Here is an 18,120-nt window from a genome sequence, read left to right as displayed (position 1 = left end):
TTCCCTCTTGTTTTGAAGCGGAGGAAGTTGATGCTGCTCCTGCCTTGAAATTTCGAAAAGGCACGAAAATTAGACTGTTTGGCCTTTGATTTGGCCCTGTCCTGAGAAAGGGTATGACCCTTGCCTCCAGTAATGTCAGCAATAATTTCCTTCAAGCCAGGCCCGAATAACGTCTGCCCCTTGAAAGGAATGTTGAGTAATTTAGACTTTGAAGTCACGTCAGCTGACCAGGATTTAAGCCATAGCGCCCTACGCGCCTGGATGGCGAATCCGGAATTCTTAGCCGTTAGTTTAGTCAAATGAACAATGGCATCAGAAACAAATGAGTTAGCTAGCTTAAGCGTTCTAAGCTTGTCAATAATTTCATTCAATGGAGCTGTCTGGATGGCCTCTTCCAGGGCCTCAAACCAGAATGCCGCCGTAGCAGTGACAGGCGCAATGCATGCAAGGGGCTGTAAAATAAAACCTTGTTGAATAAACATTTTCCTAAGGTAACCCTCCAATTTTTTATCCATTGGATCTGAAAAAGCACAACTGTCCTCAACCGGGATAGTGGTACGCTTTGCTAAAGTAGAAACTGCTCCCTCCACCTTAGGGACCGTCTGCCATAAGTCCCGTGTAGTGGCGTCTATTGGAAACATTTTTCTAAATATAGGAGGTGGGGAAAAGGGCACACCGGGTCTATCCCACTCCTTGCTAATAATTTCTGTAAGCCTTTTAGGTATAGGAAAAACGTCAGTACACACCGGCACCGCATAGTATCTATCCAGCCTACACAATTTCTCTGGAATTGCAACTGTGTTACAGTCATTCAGAGCAGCTAATACCTCCCCAAGCTATACACGGAGGTTCTCAAGCTTAAATTTAAAATTAGAAATCTCTGAATCAGGTTTCCCCGAGTCAGAGATGTCACCCACAGACTGAAGCTCTCCGTCCTCATGTTCTGCATACTGTGACGCAGTATCAGACATGGCTCTAACAGCATTTGCGCGCTCTGTATCTCTCCTAACCCCAGAGCTATCGCGCTTGCCTCTTAATTCAGGCAATCTAGATAATACCTCTGACAGGGTATTATTCATGATTGCAGCCATGTCCTGCAAGGTAATCGCTATGGGCGTCCCTGATGTAATTGGCGCCATATTAGCGTGCGTCTCCTGAGCGGGAGGCGAAGGGTCTGACACGTGGAGAGAGTTAGTCGGCATAACTTCCCCCTCGACAGAACCCTCTGGTGATAATTCTTTTATAGATAAAGACTGATCTTTACTGTTTAAGGTGAAATCAATACATTTAGTACACATTCTCCTATGGGGCTCCACCATGGCTTTCAAACATAATGAACAAGTAGGTTCCTCTGTGTCAGACATGTTTAAACAGACTAGCAATGAGACTAGCAAGCTTGGAAAACACTTTAAAACAAGTTTACAAGCAATATAAAAAACGTTACTGCGCCTTTAAGAAACACAAATTTTGAAATAACAGTGAAAAAATGCAGTTACACTAACGAAATTTTTACAGTGTATGTAATAAGATAGCAGAGCATTGCACCCACTTGCAAATGGATGATTAACCCCTTAATACCAAAAACGGAATAACAAATGACAAAAACGTTTTTTAAACAGTCACAACAACTGCCACAGCTCTACTGTGGCTTTTTACCTCCCTCAATACGACTTTGAAGCCTTTTGAGTCCCCTTCAGAGAAGTCCTGGATCATGCAGGAAGAAGCTGGATGTCTGTGTCTGTAATTTTTGCTGTGCAAAAAAAACGCCAAAATAGGCCCCTCCCACTCATATTACAACAGTGGGAAGCCTCAGGGAACTGTTTCTAGGCAAAATTCAAGCCAGCCATGTGGAAAAAACTAGGCCCCAATAAGTTTTATCACCAAACATATGTAAAAAACGATTAAACATGCCAGCAAACGTTTTAAAATACACTTTTATTAGAGTATGTATCTCTATTAATAAGCCTGATACCAGTCGCTATCACTGCATTTAAGGCTTTACTTACATTACTTCGGTATCAGCAGCATTTTCTAGCAAATTCCATCCCTAGAAAAATATTTTAACTGCACATACCTTATTGCAGGAAAACCTGCACGCTATTCCCCCTCTGAAGTTACCTCACTCCTCAGAATATGTGAGAACAGCAAAGGATCTTAGTTACTTCTGCTAAGATCATAGAAAACGCAGGCAGATTCTTCTTCTAAATACTGCCTGAGATAAACAGTACACTCCGGTACCATTTAAAAATAACAAACTTTTGATTGAAGAAATAAACTAAGTATAAAACACCACAGTCCTCTTACGACCTCCATCTTAGTTGAGAGTTGCAAGAGAATGACTGGATATGGCAGTGAGGGGAGGAGCTATATAGCAGCTCTGCTGTGGGTGATCCTCTTGCAACTTCCTGTTGGGAAGGAGAATATCCCACAAGTAATGGATGATCCGTGGACTGGATACACTTAAAAAGAGAAATAATGTTATTGTTTTAGTAAAATAAAACTATTTATATTGTTATTAATGTAATAATTTTCCTACTTCCAATAAAGTACAGGTGAAAAGTTGATAAAATGTGAATGATTAACCAATTAAACTGGAGATAATTCACCTCCAACTAATTTCATTCATTTCAATGATCTATCTATGCATATCTAATGATATATAACCAATTTAGTAATAGCTTGGTATAACTATAAACAAATAATCTGAAAACTTATTCTAAACATGAAAACCATGATCTAAATTGGTCTTACAGACTAATGATTTAAATCATAATTTTGAAATCAAATCATCCCTGGGGTCACCTCATAAATGCTTGAGGTGCAGAAGGGACCTCAAACAGCTCCAAAACTGCGGTCCCCAGGGCGTCACATGCAGTCATCAGCACTTGGTATTGTGTGGGTGACAACTACCATATTATTCCACTTCAGTTAGAAGGTTAAACTCTGATTTCTTTTAATATGAGTTTTCTGATGCCTAATAAGATGTGATTTCAGGATAAAACATTTTCCACATTTAGAACATGGAAATCCTTTTTCCCCAGTATGAATTTTTTGATGAATAAGAAGAGTTGATTTCCGAGTAAAACATTTTCCACAGTCAGAACACACAAATGCTTTTTCTCCTGTATGCGTTTTCTGATGGCTAAGAAGATGTGATTTCAGAGTAAAACATTTCCCACAGTCAGAACATGAAAATGCGTTCTCCCCTGTATGAATTTTCTGATGCCTAATAAGAGTTGATTTCAGAGTAAAACATTTCCCACAGTCAGAACATGAAAATGCTTTCTCCCCTGTATGAATTGTTTGATGTGTAATGAGATTTGATTTCTGAGTAAAACATTTCCCACAGTCAGAACATGAAAATGCTTTCTCCCCTGTATGAATTTGATGATGCAGAAGAAGAGTTGATTTCCGAGTAAAACATTTTCCACAGTCAGAACATGAAAATACTTTCAACCCTGTATGAATTTTCTGATGTGTAATGAGATTTGATTTCTGAGCAAAACATTTCCCACAGTCAGAACATGAAAATGCTTTCTCCCCTGTATGAATTTGTTGATGCATAAGAAGAGTTGATTTCCGAGTAAAACATTTTCCACAGTCAGAACATGAAAATCCTTTCACCCCTGTATGAATTTTCTGATGTGTAATGAGATGTGATTTCTGCGTAAAACATTTCCCACAGTCAGAACATGAAAATGCTTTCTCCCCTGTATGACTTTTTTGATGTCTAATAAGAGTTGATTTCAGGATAAAACATTTTCCACAGTCAGAACATGAAAATGCTTTCTCCCCTGTATGAATTAGTTGATGCATAAGAAGAGTTGATTTCCGAGTAAAACATTTTCCACAGTCAGAACATGAAAATGCTTTCTCCCCTGTATGAGTTTTCTGATGAGCAACAAGAATGTTTTTACAGTTAAAACATTTCCCACATATAGGACAAGAAAATTGCTTTTTTCCTGTATGAATTTTTAGATGTTTAAGAAGATGTGATTTCTTAAGAAAACATTTCCCACATTCAGTACATAAATTTTCCATGTGGCTTCTTTGATTTTGAAGATTTAAAGAAGCATTTGGACTCTGATCATGACTAGGATTATTGCAGTTTGTAAATTCACCTGTCAATAAGAAACACAATGGAACTAATGTTATTAATTACATAATTATTTTATCATGAGAACATATAAACTGTTCTGATTTAATCAGTCCCCTACACTTGTAGTAGACACTGTGACAACTAGACCTTTTCTATGCTAAGGCTTAAGGGCAGTTTACTGGACATTAGGGACTATTTCTAATAATTCACACTTAGTCAAAGACTGAACTAACTTTAATATAATGTTGCTGTTTTTCTACCTAATATATCTATTCCTTTTAATATTGTGTCCACAAAAACTTTTAGTAATATAAAGATTAGTTTATGGGCTAAAATAATTTTAACTACTGCTTTTGTGCTTGTAGTTAAAACAAGGATAACTCTAAAACAACAAAACAAAGAAAATGGCCCCAGGTGGTGTAGTATATCTAAGCAATATATAAAATCTTCATCATAGAGAAGAATCTCACTCACATGTCAACTACACCTTCTGGGATAATCAGCAGCTCCCCAGCCAGCTGTATAACTCAGGCAATTATTATCAGGTATTTGTAGAGCGCCAACAGGTTTCGCAGCTCTATGAACATACGTGGTATATAAAAAAAAATACCGGGATCAAAGTGGTAGAGGGTCCTGCTGAGAGTTGCACTGTTGTAGTCGGCTCTTATGAAGGTGAACTACAAACAGCTGGGCTCATAGGCTTACGTGCCATGGAGTTTAAGGGAATAGCAGGGGAGATAAGGAAGGTTCGTGTAGGTTGTATGTGTCCCTGAATAGTAGACTCTTCAGGAAGCACTTGTAGTAGGAGATCATGAGCGGAGCGAAGGGGACGGGAGGGAGAGTATCAGGAGACAAGATCTGAGATGTAGGGGGGAGCAATGCAGTGGAGGGCTATGTGTGTCAGAGTGAGAATTTTGTGTTTAATCCTGGAGGCAAGAGGAAGCCAGTGAAGGGATTGGCAGAGAGGTGCGGAAGATGAAGAGCGACGTGTAAGGAAGTTGAGCCTGGCAGAGGCATTCATTATGGATTGTAAAAGAAGCTAGGTGGCAGCTAGGGAGACCAGAGAGGATGGAGTTGCAGTAGATGAGGCGGGAAAGGATGAGAGAGTGGTTTAAAATCTTAGTTGTGTCTTGTGTAAGGAAATGTCTAATGTAAGCAATGTTTTTAAAGTGGAAGCCGCAGGCTTTAGCCAATAACTGAATGTGAGGAGTGAAAGAAAGATCTGAGTCAAGTGTGACCCCAAGATGGCATGTGAGGTAATGATGTAGTTATCAACAGTTATAGAGTCATGGGGGGTGGAGATTTTGGAAGAAGGGTGGAAGATATGGAACTCAGTTTTGGAGAGTTTTAGCTTGAGGTAGTGAGAGGACATCCAAGATGAGATATGAGAGAGACAGTGACACGGGTTAGCAAGGAAGGAGATAGTTCTGGTGCAGAGAGGTAGATTTGGGTATCGTCTGCATACAAATGATAATTAAACCTTTGAGACTTTATTAAGGAACCTAATGAGGACGTGTAGATTGAGAAGAGAAGGGGACAGAGGACAGAGCCTTGCGGTACCCCAACAGAAAGGGGTAACGGGGCAGAGCATGCCCCAGAGAAGGCTACACTAAAGGTATGGTTAGACAGATAGGAAGAGAACCAAGAGAGAGCTGTGTCGCAGATGCCGAAGGATTGGAGGGTATGGAGCAAAAGAGGGTGCTCGACAGTATCAAAGGCTGCAGGCAGATCAAGGAGGATAAGTAGAGAGAAGTGGCCTTTGGATTTTGCTGTAAGTAGGTCGTTGGTAACCTTAACAATTGCTGTCTTTGTTGAGTGAAAGGGACAAAATCCGCATTGCAGTGGGTCAAGGAGGGAGTTTAATGTAAGGAAATGGGCTAGACGTGCATATACTAGCTTTTCAGGAAGCTTTGAGGCAAAAGGGAGTAGGGAAATAGGGTGGTAGTTGGATGGGGAGGTTGGATCGAGAGAAGGTTTTTGGAGGATAGGTGTGACTAATGCATGTTTAAGAGATGTGGGAACTATACCAGTGCTGAGGGAGAGGTTGAAGATGTGTGCGAGTATAGAGGTAAGGGTAGAAGAGAGGGAGGGGAGTAGTTGTGAGGGGATGGGGTCGAGGGGACAGGTAGTGAGGTGAGAGGATAGTATAAGGGCAGAAACTTCTTCCTCTGTAACAGGGGTAAAAGAGCTAAATTTATGGCTATGTGGGTTTTGGATGATTGTGAGCTTTTGAGGGGGTGGGGGACTGGAAGTATGTTGAGAGCGGATTTCATTTCTGATGGAGTCTATTTTGTTATTAAAGTAACTGGCAAAATCTTGAGCTGAGAGAAAAGTTTTGGTGGGAGGTGGGGGTGGGCAGTGAAGAGTATTGAATGTGGAGAACAGACATTTTGGGTTTGAAGAAAGAGTAGAGATAAAAGTAGAGAAGTAATGTTGCTTATATAGATTAAGGGCAGAATAGTAAGCGTTCAAGATGAACTTATAGTGAAGAAAGTCAGCAGAACTCTGAGATTTCCTCCAGTGTCGCTCAGCAGTACGGAACATCTGCGTAGGTACAGTGTCAGAGGAGTATGCCAGGGCTGAGGATGAGTGTATGTTTTCTGACCTATGGTAGGTGTGGCCAGATTATCAAGAACCGATGTAAGGGTGGAGATGTAGTGGCAGATAGATTCATCAGGACAAGAAAAGGAGCGGTTGGAAGAGAGAAGAGGTTCGAGAGAGCTAGCAAGCTGTTGCTTATCTATTGACTTAATACTGCTGTGAAGTTTAGTGTGAGAGGTAGAAGGAGGGAGAATTATAGGGAGGGAGGAGATGTTACAAGTGAGGAGGTGGTGGTCAGAAAGAGGAAAAGGTAAGTTTGTGAAGTTTGAGATAGTGGATCGATAGCTGAAAAACAGATCAAGGGAGTGACCATCTTTGTGAGTGGGAGAGTCAGTCCATTGTGACAGGCCAAAAGAGGAAGTGAGTTGCAGAAGTTTTTTGCATAGGAGGCAGTGGGATTATCAACAGGGAGGTTGAAGTCACTGAGAATGAGCGTAGGGGTATCTGAGGAAAGGAAGTAAGGTAGCCAAATCTGTAATATCATATAGATGAGGAGTATTTAGCTGAAAAAGCTTAAAATACCCCAATACAAATAAACCAAAAGGATATCAACTTGTAACAAATTTCCAAAATAACATCAAACCACCACAGCTATTGAGTTAACTTAAAAAAGGCTAAGAGCATTTACATCACAGAAAAGAGGGTTAATATGTAACATAAAGGACCATTAAATACAATTGCATAATTAACAAATGCATAATAAAAAGACAAGACAATAATACCTACTCTGAATTTCAAATAAGCAGTAAAAAAAATTCTGTCAAATTTATTTTTTTTACCCTTTTTCCGCCTCCCTTTATCATGTGACAGACATGAGCCAATCACAGACTAGTATACATATACCCTGTGAGCTTGTGCACATGCTAAGTAGGAGCTTGTTCCCCAGAAAGTATGTATATAAAAAGACTGCAAAATTTGATTATGGAAGTAAATTGGAAAGTATCATAAAACTGAATGCTCTTTCTGAATCATAAAAGTTTATTTGAGTGTCCCTTTAAATAATTATTGCTATTAGCACAAAACATTTAGTTTTATTTTTTTTAGAATGTTGCATTTATGCCATATATTCTTTACTTGTAATGAAAACCAAAGTATCACTTTATATAAAAAGTAATATATAATATGTAAAATAAACTATTAGTGAACATACACATCAGACATGCACACTCACCTGTGCCCTGTTTCCCGCAGACGCATCTCACACGTACACTCACCTGTGCCCTGCAACCCTCACATGTCGCACACATACACTATCTGTGCCCTGTTTCTCACAGACATGACACAAACACTCACTTTGCCCTACATCCCTCTCAAGTGTCACACATGTAAACTGCTTTCCTTAGATATGTCACACGTACACACACCTATTCCCTCCATCCCAGACATGTCACACACTTACTCACCTGTGCCCTGCGTCCCTCTCACGTGTCACCCATATACACTCACCTATGTCCTGCATCCCTTAGACATATCACACAGACATTACACACACTTACTCACGTGCCCTACTTTACAGACATGTCACACACATACACTCATGTGTGCTCTGCTTCCCTCAGACATGTCGCACACATGTGCCCTACTTCCCACAGACACGTCACAAACACTCACGTGCCCAACTTAACAGACATGTCACACACATACACTCATGCGTGCCCTGCTTCCCTCAGACATGTCGCACTCATGTGCCCTACTTCCCACAGACACGTCACACACGTAGACTCACTTGCACCCTGCGTCCCACAGACATGTCACACACGTACACTCACTTGCACCCTGCGTCCCTCAGACATCTCACACACGTACACTCACCTGTACTTATATTGGCACACATTTCCTGCTCTGATGGTTGGACATTTCTTAGCCACTGATCTTTTGTTTGTCCCATGATACATGAAATCTTAGCATCATTTTCACCTGGGGGAAAAAAAAAGAATAAATAAATAAATCACTGAAATTTCAAAAATAACATCAAACTCCTACAATTAACTTAAAGGGACAGTTCACACAAAAAATAATACATTTTTAAACATAATAGCAGGAATTTAAGTATGGTAGTGCAGAACATTCTGTGTGAATCGTCTGCATTTATAAATATTTTTTTAAATGTCTGTTTACAAAGTACAATGCCTAAGCCCCTTAGAATATTTTCTGGATGTGCGACCAGTCTGGTATTACTCCCTTTAGCGCATTGCGCATGCGCCGCCCCTCTAGATTGTTATTCCCTCTTATGTCAGAGCTATTGTAACAAGCTTTTGTTAACCAAAGTTTGGATGAAGATAGAAGATGCCGTCTGGGTGAAGACTTCTGCCCGTCTGGAGGACCACTTCTGCCCGGTTGGATGAAGACTTCTCCCGGCTTTGTTGAGGACTTCAGCCCGGTTGGGTGAAGACGACTCCCGGTAAGGTGATCTTCAAGGGGTTAGTGTTAGGTTTTATTAAGGGGGTATTGGGTGGGTTTTAGAGTAGGGTTGGGTGTGTGGGTGGTGGGTTTTAATGTTGGGGGGGGGGGTATTGTACTTTTTTTTTTTTACAGGTAAAAGAGCGGATTACTTTGGGGCAATACCCCGCAAAAAGCCCTTTTAAGGGCTATTTGTAATTTAGTATAGGGTAGGGCTTTTTATTATTTTGGGGGCTTTTTTTATTTTATTAGGGGGATTAGATTAGGTGTAATTAGTTTAAAAATCTTGTAATTATTTTATTATTTTCTGTTAATTAGTGGGGTTTTTTTTTTTCGTACTTTAGATAATTGTATTTAATTGTAGTTAATTTAGGGAATTAATTTAATTATCGTGTAGTGTTAGGTGTAATTGTAACTTAAGTTAGGTTTTATTTTACAGGTAAATTTGTCTTTATTTTAGCTAGGTAGCTATTAAATAGTTAATAACTATTTAGTAACTATTCTATCTAGTTAAAATAAATACAAAGTTGAACTGTAAAATAAAAATAAACCGTGAGATAGCTACAATGTAACTATTAGTTATATTGTTGCTAGCTTAGGGTTTATTTTATAGGTAAGTATTTAGTTTTAAATAGGAATAATTTAGTTAACTGTAGTAATTTTATTTAGATTTATTTAAATTATATTTAAGTTAGCGGGGTGTTAGGGTTACACTTAGATTTAGGAGTTAATAATTTTAATATAGTGGCGGCGACATTGGGGGCGGCAGCTTAAGGGTTAATAAATGTAGGTAGGTGTCGGCGATGTTAGGGACGGCAGATTAGGGGTTAATAAAATTTAACTAGTGTTTGCGAGGCAGGAGTGCGGCAGTTTAGGGGTTAATATATTTATTATAGTGGCGGCGATGTCCGGTTCGGCAGATTAGGGGTTAAAAAAACATAATTTATGTAAGAACTTACCTGATAAATTAATTTCTTTCATATTAGCAAGAGTCCATGAGCTAGTGACGTATGGGATATACATTCCTACCAGGAGGGGCAAAGTTTCCCAAACCTTAAAATGCCTATAAATACACCCCTCACCACACCCACAAATCAGTTTAACGAATAGCCAAGAAGTGGGGTGATAAGAAAAAAGTGCGAAAGCATATAAAATAAGGAATTGGAATAATTGTGCTTTATACAAAATCATAACCACCACAAAAAAAGGGCGGGCCTCATGGACTCTTGCTAATATGAAAGAAATGAATTTATCAGGTAAGTTCTTACATAAATTATGTTTTCTTTCATGTAATTAGCAAGAGTCCATGAGCTAGTGACGTATGGGATAATGATTACCCAAGATGTGGATCTTTCCACACAAGAGTCACTAGAGAGGGAGGGATAAAATAAAGACAGCCAATTCCTGCTGAAAATAATCCACACCCAAAATAAAGTTTAATGAAAAACCTAAGCAGAAGATTCAAACTGAAACCACTGCCTGAAGTACTTTTCTACCAAAAACTGCTTCAGAAGAAGAAAATACATCAAAATGGTAGAATTTAGTAAAAGTATGCAAAGAGGACCAAGTTGCTGCTTTGCAAATCTGATCAACCGAAGCTTCATTCCTAAACGCCCAGGAAGTATAAACTGACCTAGTAGAATGAGCTGTAATCCTCTGAGGCAGAGTTTTACCCGACTCAACATAGGCAAGATGAATTAAAGATTTCAACCAAGATGTCAAAGAAATGGCAGAAGCTTTCTGGCCTTTTCTAGAACCGGAAAAGATAACAAATAGATTAGAAGTCTTTCGGAAAGATTTAGTAGCTTCAACATAATATTTCAAAGCTCTAACAACATCCAAAGAATGCAACGATTTCTCCTTAGAATTCTTAGGATTAGGACATAATGAAGGAACCACAATTTCTCTACTAATGTTGTTGGAATTCACAACTTTAGGTAAAAATTCAAAAGAAGTTCGCAACACCGCCTTATCCTGATGAAAAATCAGAAAAGGAGACTCACAAGAAAGAGCAGATAATTCAGAAACTCTTCTGGCAGAAGAGATGGCCAAAAGGAACAAAACTTTCCAAGAAAGTAATTTAATGTCCAATGAATGCATAGGTTCAAATGGAGGAGCTTGAAGAGCCCCCAGAACCAAAATCAAACTCCAAGGAGGAGAAATTGACTTAATGACAGGCTTAATACGAACCAAAGCTTGTACAAAACAATGAATATCAGGAAGAATAGCAATCTTTCTGTGAAAAAGAACAGAAAGAGCAGAGATTTGTCCTTTCAAGGAACTTGCGGACAAACCCTTATCTAAACCATCCTGAAGAAACTGAAATATTCTCGGTATTCTAAAAGAATGCCAAGAAAAATGATGAGAAAGACACCAAGAAATATAAGTCTTCCAGACTCTATAATATATCTCTCTAGATACAGATTTACGAGCCTGTAACATAGTATTAATCACAGAGTCAGAGAAACCTCTTTGACCAAGAATCAAGCGTTCAATCTCCATACCTTTAAATTTAAGGATTTCAGATCCTGATTGAAAAAAAAAAGGACCTTGCGACAGAAGGTCTGGTCTTAACGGAAGAGTCCACGGTTGGCAAGAGGCCATCCGGACAAGATCCGCATACCAAAACCTGTGAGGCCATGCCGGAGCTACCAGCAGAACAAACGAGCATTCCTTCAGAATCTTGGAGATTACTCTTAGAAGAAGAACTAGAGGCGGAAAGATATAGGCAGGATGATACTTCCAAGGAAGTGATAATGCATCCACTGCCTCCGCCTGAGGATCCCGGGATCTGGACAGATACCTGGGAAGTTTCTTGTTTAGATGAGACGCCATCAGATCTATTTCTGGAAGTTCCCATATTTAAACAATCTGAAGAAATACCTCTGGGTGAAGAGACCATTCGCCCGGATGCAACGTTTGGCGACTGAGATAATCCGCTTCCCAATTGTCTATACCTGGGATATGAACCGCAGAGATTAGACAGGAGCTGGATTCCGCCCAAACCAAAATTCGAGATACTTCTTTCATAGCCAGAGGACTGTGAGTCCCTCCTTGATGATTGATGTATGCCACAGTTGTGACATTGTCTGTCTGAAAATAAATGAACGATTCTCTCTTCAGAAGAGGCCAAAACTGAAGAGCTCTGAAAATTGCACGAGTTCCAAAATATTGATCGGTAATCTCACCTCCTGAGATTCCCAAACTCCTTGTGCCGTTAGAGATCCCCACACAGCTCCCCAACCTGTGAGACTTGCATCTGTTGAAATTACAGTCCAGGTCGAAAGCACAAAAGAAGCCCCCTGAATTAAACGATGGTGATCTGTCCACCACGTTAGAGAGTGTCGAACAATCGGTTTTAAAGATATTAATTGAGATAGCTTTGTGTAATCCTTGCACCATTGATTCAGCATACAGAGCTGAAGAGGTCGCATGTGAAAACGAGCAAAGGAGATCGCATCTGATGCGGCAGTCCTAAGACCTAACATTTCCATGCATAAGGCTACCAAAGGGAATGATTGTGACTGAAGGTTTTGACAAGCTGATATCAATGTTAAACTTCTCTTGTCTGACAAGGACAGAGTCATAGACACTGAATCTATCTAGAAACCTAAAAAGGTTACCCTTGTCTGAGGAATCAATGAACTGATTGGTAAATTGATCCTCCAACCATGAACTTGAAGAAACAACACAAGTCGATTCGTATGAGATTCTTCGAAAATGAGAAGACTGAGCAAGTACCAAGATATCGTCCAAATAAGGAAATACCAAAACCCTGTTCTCTGATTACAGAAAGAAGGGCACCGAGAACCTTTGAAAAAAATTCTTGGAACTGAGGCTAGGCCAAACGGTAGAGCCACAAAACTGGCAATGCTTGTCTAAAAAGAGAATCTCAGACACTAAAAGTGATCTGGATGAATCGGAATATGCAGATACACATCCTGTAAATCTATTGTAGACATATAATGCCCTTACTAAACAAAAGGCAGGATAGTCCTATAGTAACCATCTTGAATGTTGGTATCCTAACATAACGATTCAATAATGATAGATCCGGAACTGGTCTGAAGGAATTGACCTTCTTTGGTACAATGAAGAGATAAAATAAAACCCCAGCCCCTGTTCCAGAACTGGAACTGGCATAATTACTCCAGCCAACTCTAGATCTGAAACATATTTCAGAAATGCTGAGCCTTTGCTGTGTTAACTGGGACACGGGAAAGAAAAAATTCTCTTAGCAGGAGGCCTTAACTTGAAGCCAATTCTGTACCTTTCTGAAACAATGTTCTGAAACCAGAGATTGAGAACGGAATTGATCCAAATTTCTTTGAAGAAAACGTAATCTGCCCCATACCAGCTGAGCTGGAATAAGGGCCGCACCTTCATAGGTACTTAGGAGCTGGCTATAGGTTTCTATAAGGCTTGGATATATTCCAAACTGGAAATAGTTTCCAAACTGATACCGCTCCTGAGGATGAAGGATCAGGCTTTTGTTCCTTGTTGTGAGGAAAGGAACGAAAATGATTATTTACCCTGGAAAGAAAGGGAAAGCAAAGTTGACTTAGAAGACATATCAGCATTCCAAGTTTAATCCATAAAGCTTTTCTAGCTAAAATAGCTAGAGACATATACCTGACATCAACTCTAATGATATCAAAAGATGGTATCACCAATAAAATTATTAGCATGTTATAGAATAATAATAATGCTATAAAATTATGATCTGTTACTTGTTGCGCTAAAGCTTCTAACCAAAAAGTTGAAGCTGCAGCAACATCCGCTAAAAATATAGCAGGTCTAAGAAGATTACCTGAACATAAGTAAGCTTTTCTTAGAAAGGATTCCATTTTCCTATCTAAAGGATCCTTAAATGAAGTACTATCTGCCGTAGGAATAGTAGCACATTTAGCAGGAGTAGAGACAGCCCCATAACCTTAGGGATTTTTGTCCCAAAAAACTCTAATCTGTCAGATGGCACAGGATATAATTGCTTAAACGTCTAGAAGGAGTAAATAAATTACCCAAATTATTCCATTCCCTGGAAATTACTTCAGAAATAGCATCAGGGAGATTAAACACTTCTGGAATAACTACAGGAGATTTAAAAACCTTATTTAAACATTTACATTTAGTATCAAGAGGACCAGAATCCTCTATTTCTAATGCAAATAATACTTCTTTAAGTAAAGAATGAACAAATACAAAGATTTATCAGCATCAACTTCTGAGACAGAAACCTCTGAACCAGAAGAACCATTATCAGTATCAGAATGATGATGTTCATTTAAAAATTCATCTGAAAAAAGAGAAGTTTTAAAAGACTTTTATGTATACTAGAAGGAGAAATAACAGACATAGCCTTCTTAATGGATTTAAAAAAAAATAAAATCTCTTATGTTATCAGGAACACTCTGAAAATTAGATGTTGACGGAACAGCAACAGGTAATGTAACAGTACTAAAGGAAATTTTATCTGCATTAATAAGTTTGACATGACATGCAATACAAACAACAGCTGGAGAAACAGATACCAAAAGTTTATAGCAGATACACTTAGCTTGGTAGCTCCAGCACTGGGCAGTGATTTTCCTGAAGTATCTTCTGACTCAGTTGCAACGTGGAACAACTTGCAATATGTAAAAGAAAAAAACAACATATAAAGCAAAATTGATCAAATTCCTTAAATGACAGTTTCAGGAATGGGAAAAAAATGCCAGTGAACAAGCTTCTAGCAACCAGAAGCAATAAATAATGAGACTTAAATAATGTGGAGACAAAAATGACGCCACATCCGGAACGCCGACATTTTTGACGCAAAAAAACGTCAAAAAATGACGCAACTTCCGGCGACACGTATGACGCCGGAAACAGAAAAAAAATTTTGCGCCAAAAAAGTCCGCGCCAAGAATGACGCAATAAAATGAAGCATTTTCTGCCCCCGCGAGCCTAACAGCCCACAGGGAAAAAAGTCAAATTTTTTAAGGTAAGAAAAAATGATTGAAACAAATGCATTTATCCCAAATATGAAACTGACTGTCTGAAAAATAAGGAATGTTGAACATTCTGAGTCAAGGCAAATAAATGTTTGAATACATATATTTAGAACTTTATAAACAAAGTGCCCAACCATAGCTTAGAGTGTCACAGAAAATAAGATTTACTTACCCCAGGACACTCATCTACATGTTTGTAGAAAGCCAAACCAGTACTGAAACGAGAATCAGCAGAGGTAATGGTATATATAAGAGTATATCGTCGATCTGAAAAGGGAGGTAAGAGATGAATCTCTACGACCGATAACAGAGAACCTATGAAATAGACCCCGTAGAAGGAGATCACTGCATTCAAATAGGCAATACTCTCCTCACATCCCTCTGACATTCACTGCACGCTGAGAGGAAAACCGGGCTCCAACTTGCTGCGGAGCGCATATCAACGTAGAATCTAGCACAAACTTACTTCACCACCTCCATCGGAGGCAAAGTTTGTAAAACTGAATTGTGGGTGTGGTGAGGGGTGTATTTATAGGCATTTTAAGGTTTGGGAAACTTTGCCCCTCCTGGTAGGAATGTATATCCCATACGTCACTAGCTCATGGACTCTTGCTAATTACATGAAAGAAATGTATTATAGCGTTTGCGATGTGGGGGGGGGCCTCGGTTTAGGGGTTAATAGGTAGTTTATGGGTGTTAGTGTACTTTTTAGCACTTTAGTTAAGAGTTTTATACTACGGCGTTAGCCCATAAAACTCTTAACTACTGACTTTAAAATGCGGTACCAGGCTTGACAGGAGATGGTGTACCTCTCACTTTTTGGAAGACTCGTAATACTGGCGCTATGCAAGTCCCATTGAAAAAATAGGATACGCAATTGACTTAAGTGGATTTGCGGTATTTTTTAGTCTGGCCGAAAAGTGAGCGGTACACCTGTACCTGCAAGACTTGTAATTCCAGCGGGCGTTAAAAAGCAGCGTTGGGACCTCTCAACGCTGCTTTTTAAGCCTGACGCAAGCCTCGTAATCTAGCAGTATGTAAATGTTAAATATCTGTCTATCTACGAGTGTCTTTATCTATATGGGGTATTGTAAGACTGACAAATTTGTACAAAACAACGAGGCAGCCCAAAAATCCAGAAGCCAGTAATTTTGTAGCGGCTACATGAGGACTTAACCCTTGATTTCTCAAAGGACTCTACACCAGTCTCAGGAAATCAAGTATTATTTAGAAGGTAAATTAAAATGAGAACATGGCCTATAAATATAAAAAAGATAAAACAATACTATATTAGAAATCTAGCATTTTGAAATTTACTGCTAAGGCACGTGTACCCTCTGCAGTGCAGTGCGATATGATAACTTAGGTCTTGCTAATGATCTATAGCACACGGCAAACAAATGTCACAGAATCACTGCTGGTGCACAGTGTACACTCGTCCATAGAGGCGCCTAGCAACCAGTAAAAAGGAGACTTAGTTACATGTTTAGGACTAAGCTTGCACAGCAGTCAAATAACAAGGTAGTTCTTCGAAAAATGTGTTTATAATGCTATTTATGTTTGCACAATTTTATGAGAAACTTGTAGGCTACTTTACTGGGAGTTCCATGGTCAGACACATCACACACGTACACTCACCTGTGCCCTGTATCCCTCAGACACATCACACACGTACACTCTCCTGTACCCTGTATCCCTCAGACACATCACACACGTACACTCACCTGTGCCCTGTATCCCTCAGACACATCATACACGTACACTCACCTGTGCCCTGTATCCCTCAGACACATCACACACGTACACTCTCCTTTGCTCTGCATCCCTCAGACACGTCACACACATACACTCACCTGTGCCCTGCATCCCTCAGGCACATCACACACGTACACTCACCTATCCTCAGCATCCCTCAGAAACATCACACACGTACACTCACCTGTACCCTGTATCCCCCAGACACATCACACACGTACACTCACCTGTACCCTGTATCCCTCAGACACATCACACACGTACACTCACCTTTGCCCTGCATCCCTCAGACACGTCACACACGTACACTCACCTTTGTTTTGCGTCCCTCAGACACATAACAAACGTACACTCACCTTTGCTCTGCGTCCCTCAGGCATGTCACACATGTACACTCACCTGTGCCCTGTATCCCTCAGACACGTCACACACGTGCACTTACCTGAATTTATATTGTCACATATTTCCTGCTCTGCATCTTCTGTTATATTTCTTAGCCACTGATCTTCTATGTGTTCCATGTTACATGAAATCTTAGCATCTTTTTCACCTGGAAAAAAAAAGAATGAATAAATGAATCACTATTTACATGGCCTTTATTTAAAAACAGAATTTATGCTTACCTGATAAATTACTTTCTCTTGTGGTGTATCCAGTCCACGGATTCATCCTTTACTTGTGGGATATTCTCCTTCCTAACAGGAAGTGGCAAAGAGAGCACACAGCAGAGCTGTCCATATAGCTCCCCCTCTAGCTCCACCCCCCAGTCATTCGACCGAAGGTTAGGAAGAAAAAGGAGAAACCATAGGGTGCAGTGGTGACTGTAGTTTAAACAAAAAATCTACCTGACTTAATAGCCAGGGCGGGCGGTGGACTGGATACACCACAAGAGAAAGTAATTTATCAGGTAAGCATAAATTCTGTTTTCTCTTGTAAGGTGTATCCAGTCCACGGATTCATCCTTTACTTGTGGGATACCAATACCAAAGCTTTAGGACAAGGATGAAGGGAGGGAACAAGACAGGTACCTTAAACGGAAGGCACCACTGCTTGTAAAACCTTTCTCCCAAAAATAGCCTCAGAAGAAGCAAAAGTATCGAATTTGGAAAATGTATGCAGCGAAGACCAAGTCGCTGCCTTACAAATCTGTTCAACGGAAGCCTCATTTTTAAAAGCCCATGTGGAAGCCACTGCTCTGGTATAATGAGCAGTAATTGTTTCAGGAGGCTGCTGGCCAGCAGTCTCATAGGCCAAACGGATGATGCTTTTCAG

At 39.8% G+C, this 18,120-nt stretch overlaps 1 protein-coding gene across 1 annotated transcript in view; it reads right to left on the bottom strand.

Annotated features, from left to right (window-relative positions):
• Positions 1 to 18,120, bottom strand: part of LOC128657946 (oocyte zinc finger protein XlCOF7.1-like) — a 198,719-nt gene that overhangs the window by 5,738 nt on the left and 174,861 nt on the right. The window contains exons 10-11 of the mRNA XM_053712371.1: positions 17,291 to 17,398; positions 8,513 to 8,617 (exon numbers count right to left, since the gene is read on the bottom strand). Of these exons, the coding sequence (XP_053568346.1) occupies positions 8,513 to 8,617; positions 17,291 to 17,398 (213 nt within the window). The remainder of the gene's footprint in view (positions 1 to 8,512; positions 8,618 to 17,290; positions 17,399 to 18,120) is intronic.

The sequence above is a fragment of the Bombina bombina genome, chromosome 4 (assembly GCF_027579735.1).
Source record: "Bombina bombina isolate aBomBom1 chromosome 4, aBomBom1.pri, whole genome shotgun sequence".
Taxonomy (NCBI): domain Eukaryota; kingdom Metazoa; phylum Chordata; class Amphibia; order Anura; family Bombinatoridae; genus Bombina; species Bombina bombina.
Note: the sequence above shows the minus strand (reverse complement) of the source record. Positions and strands in the feature narration are given on the sequence as shown.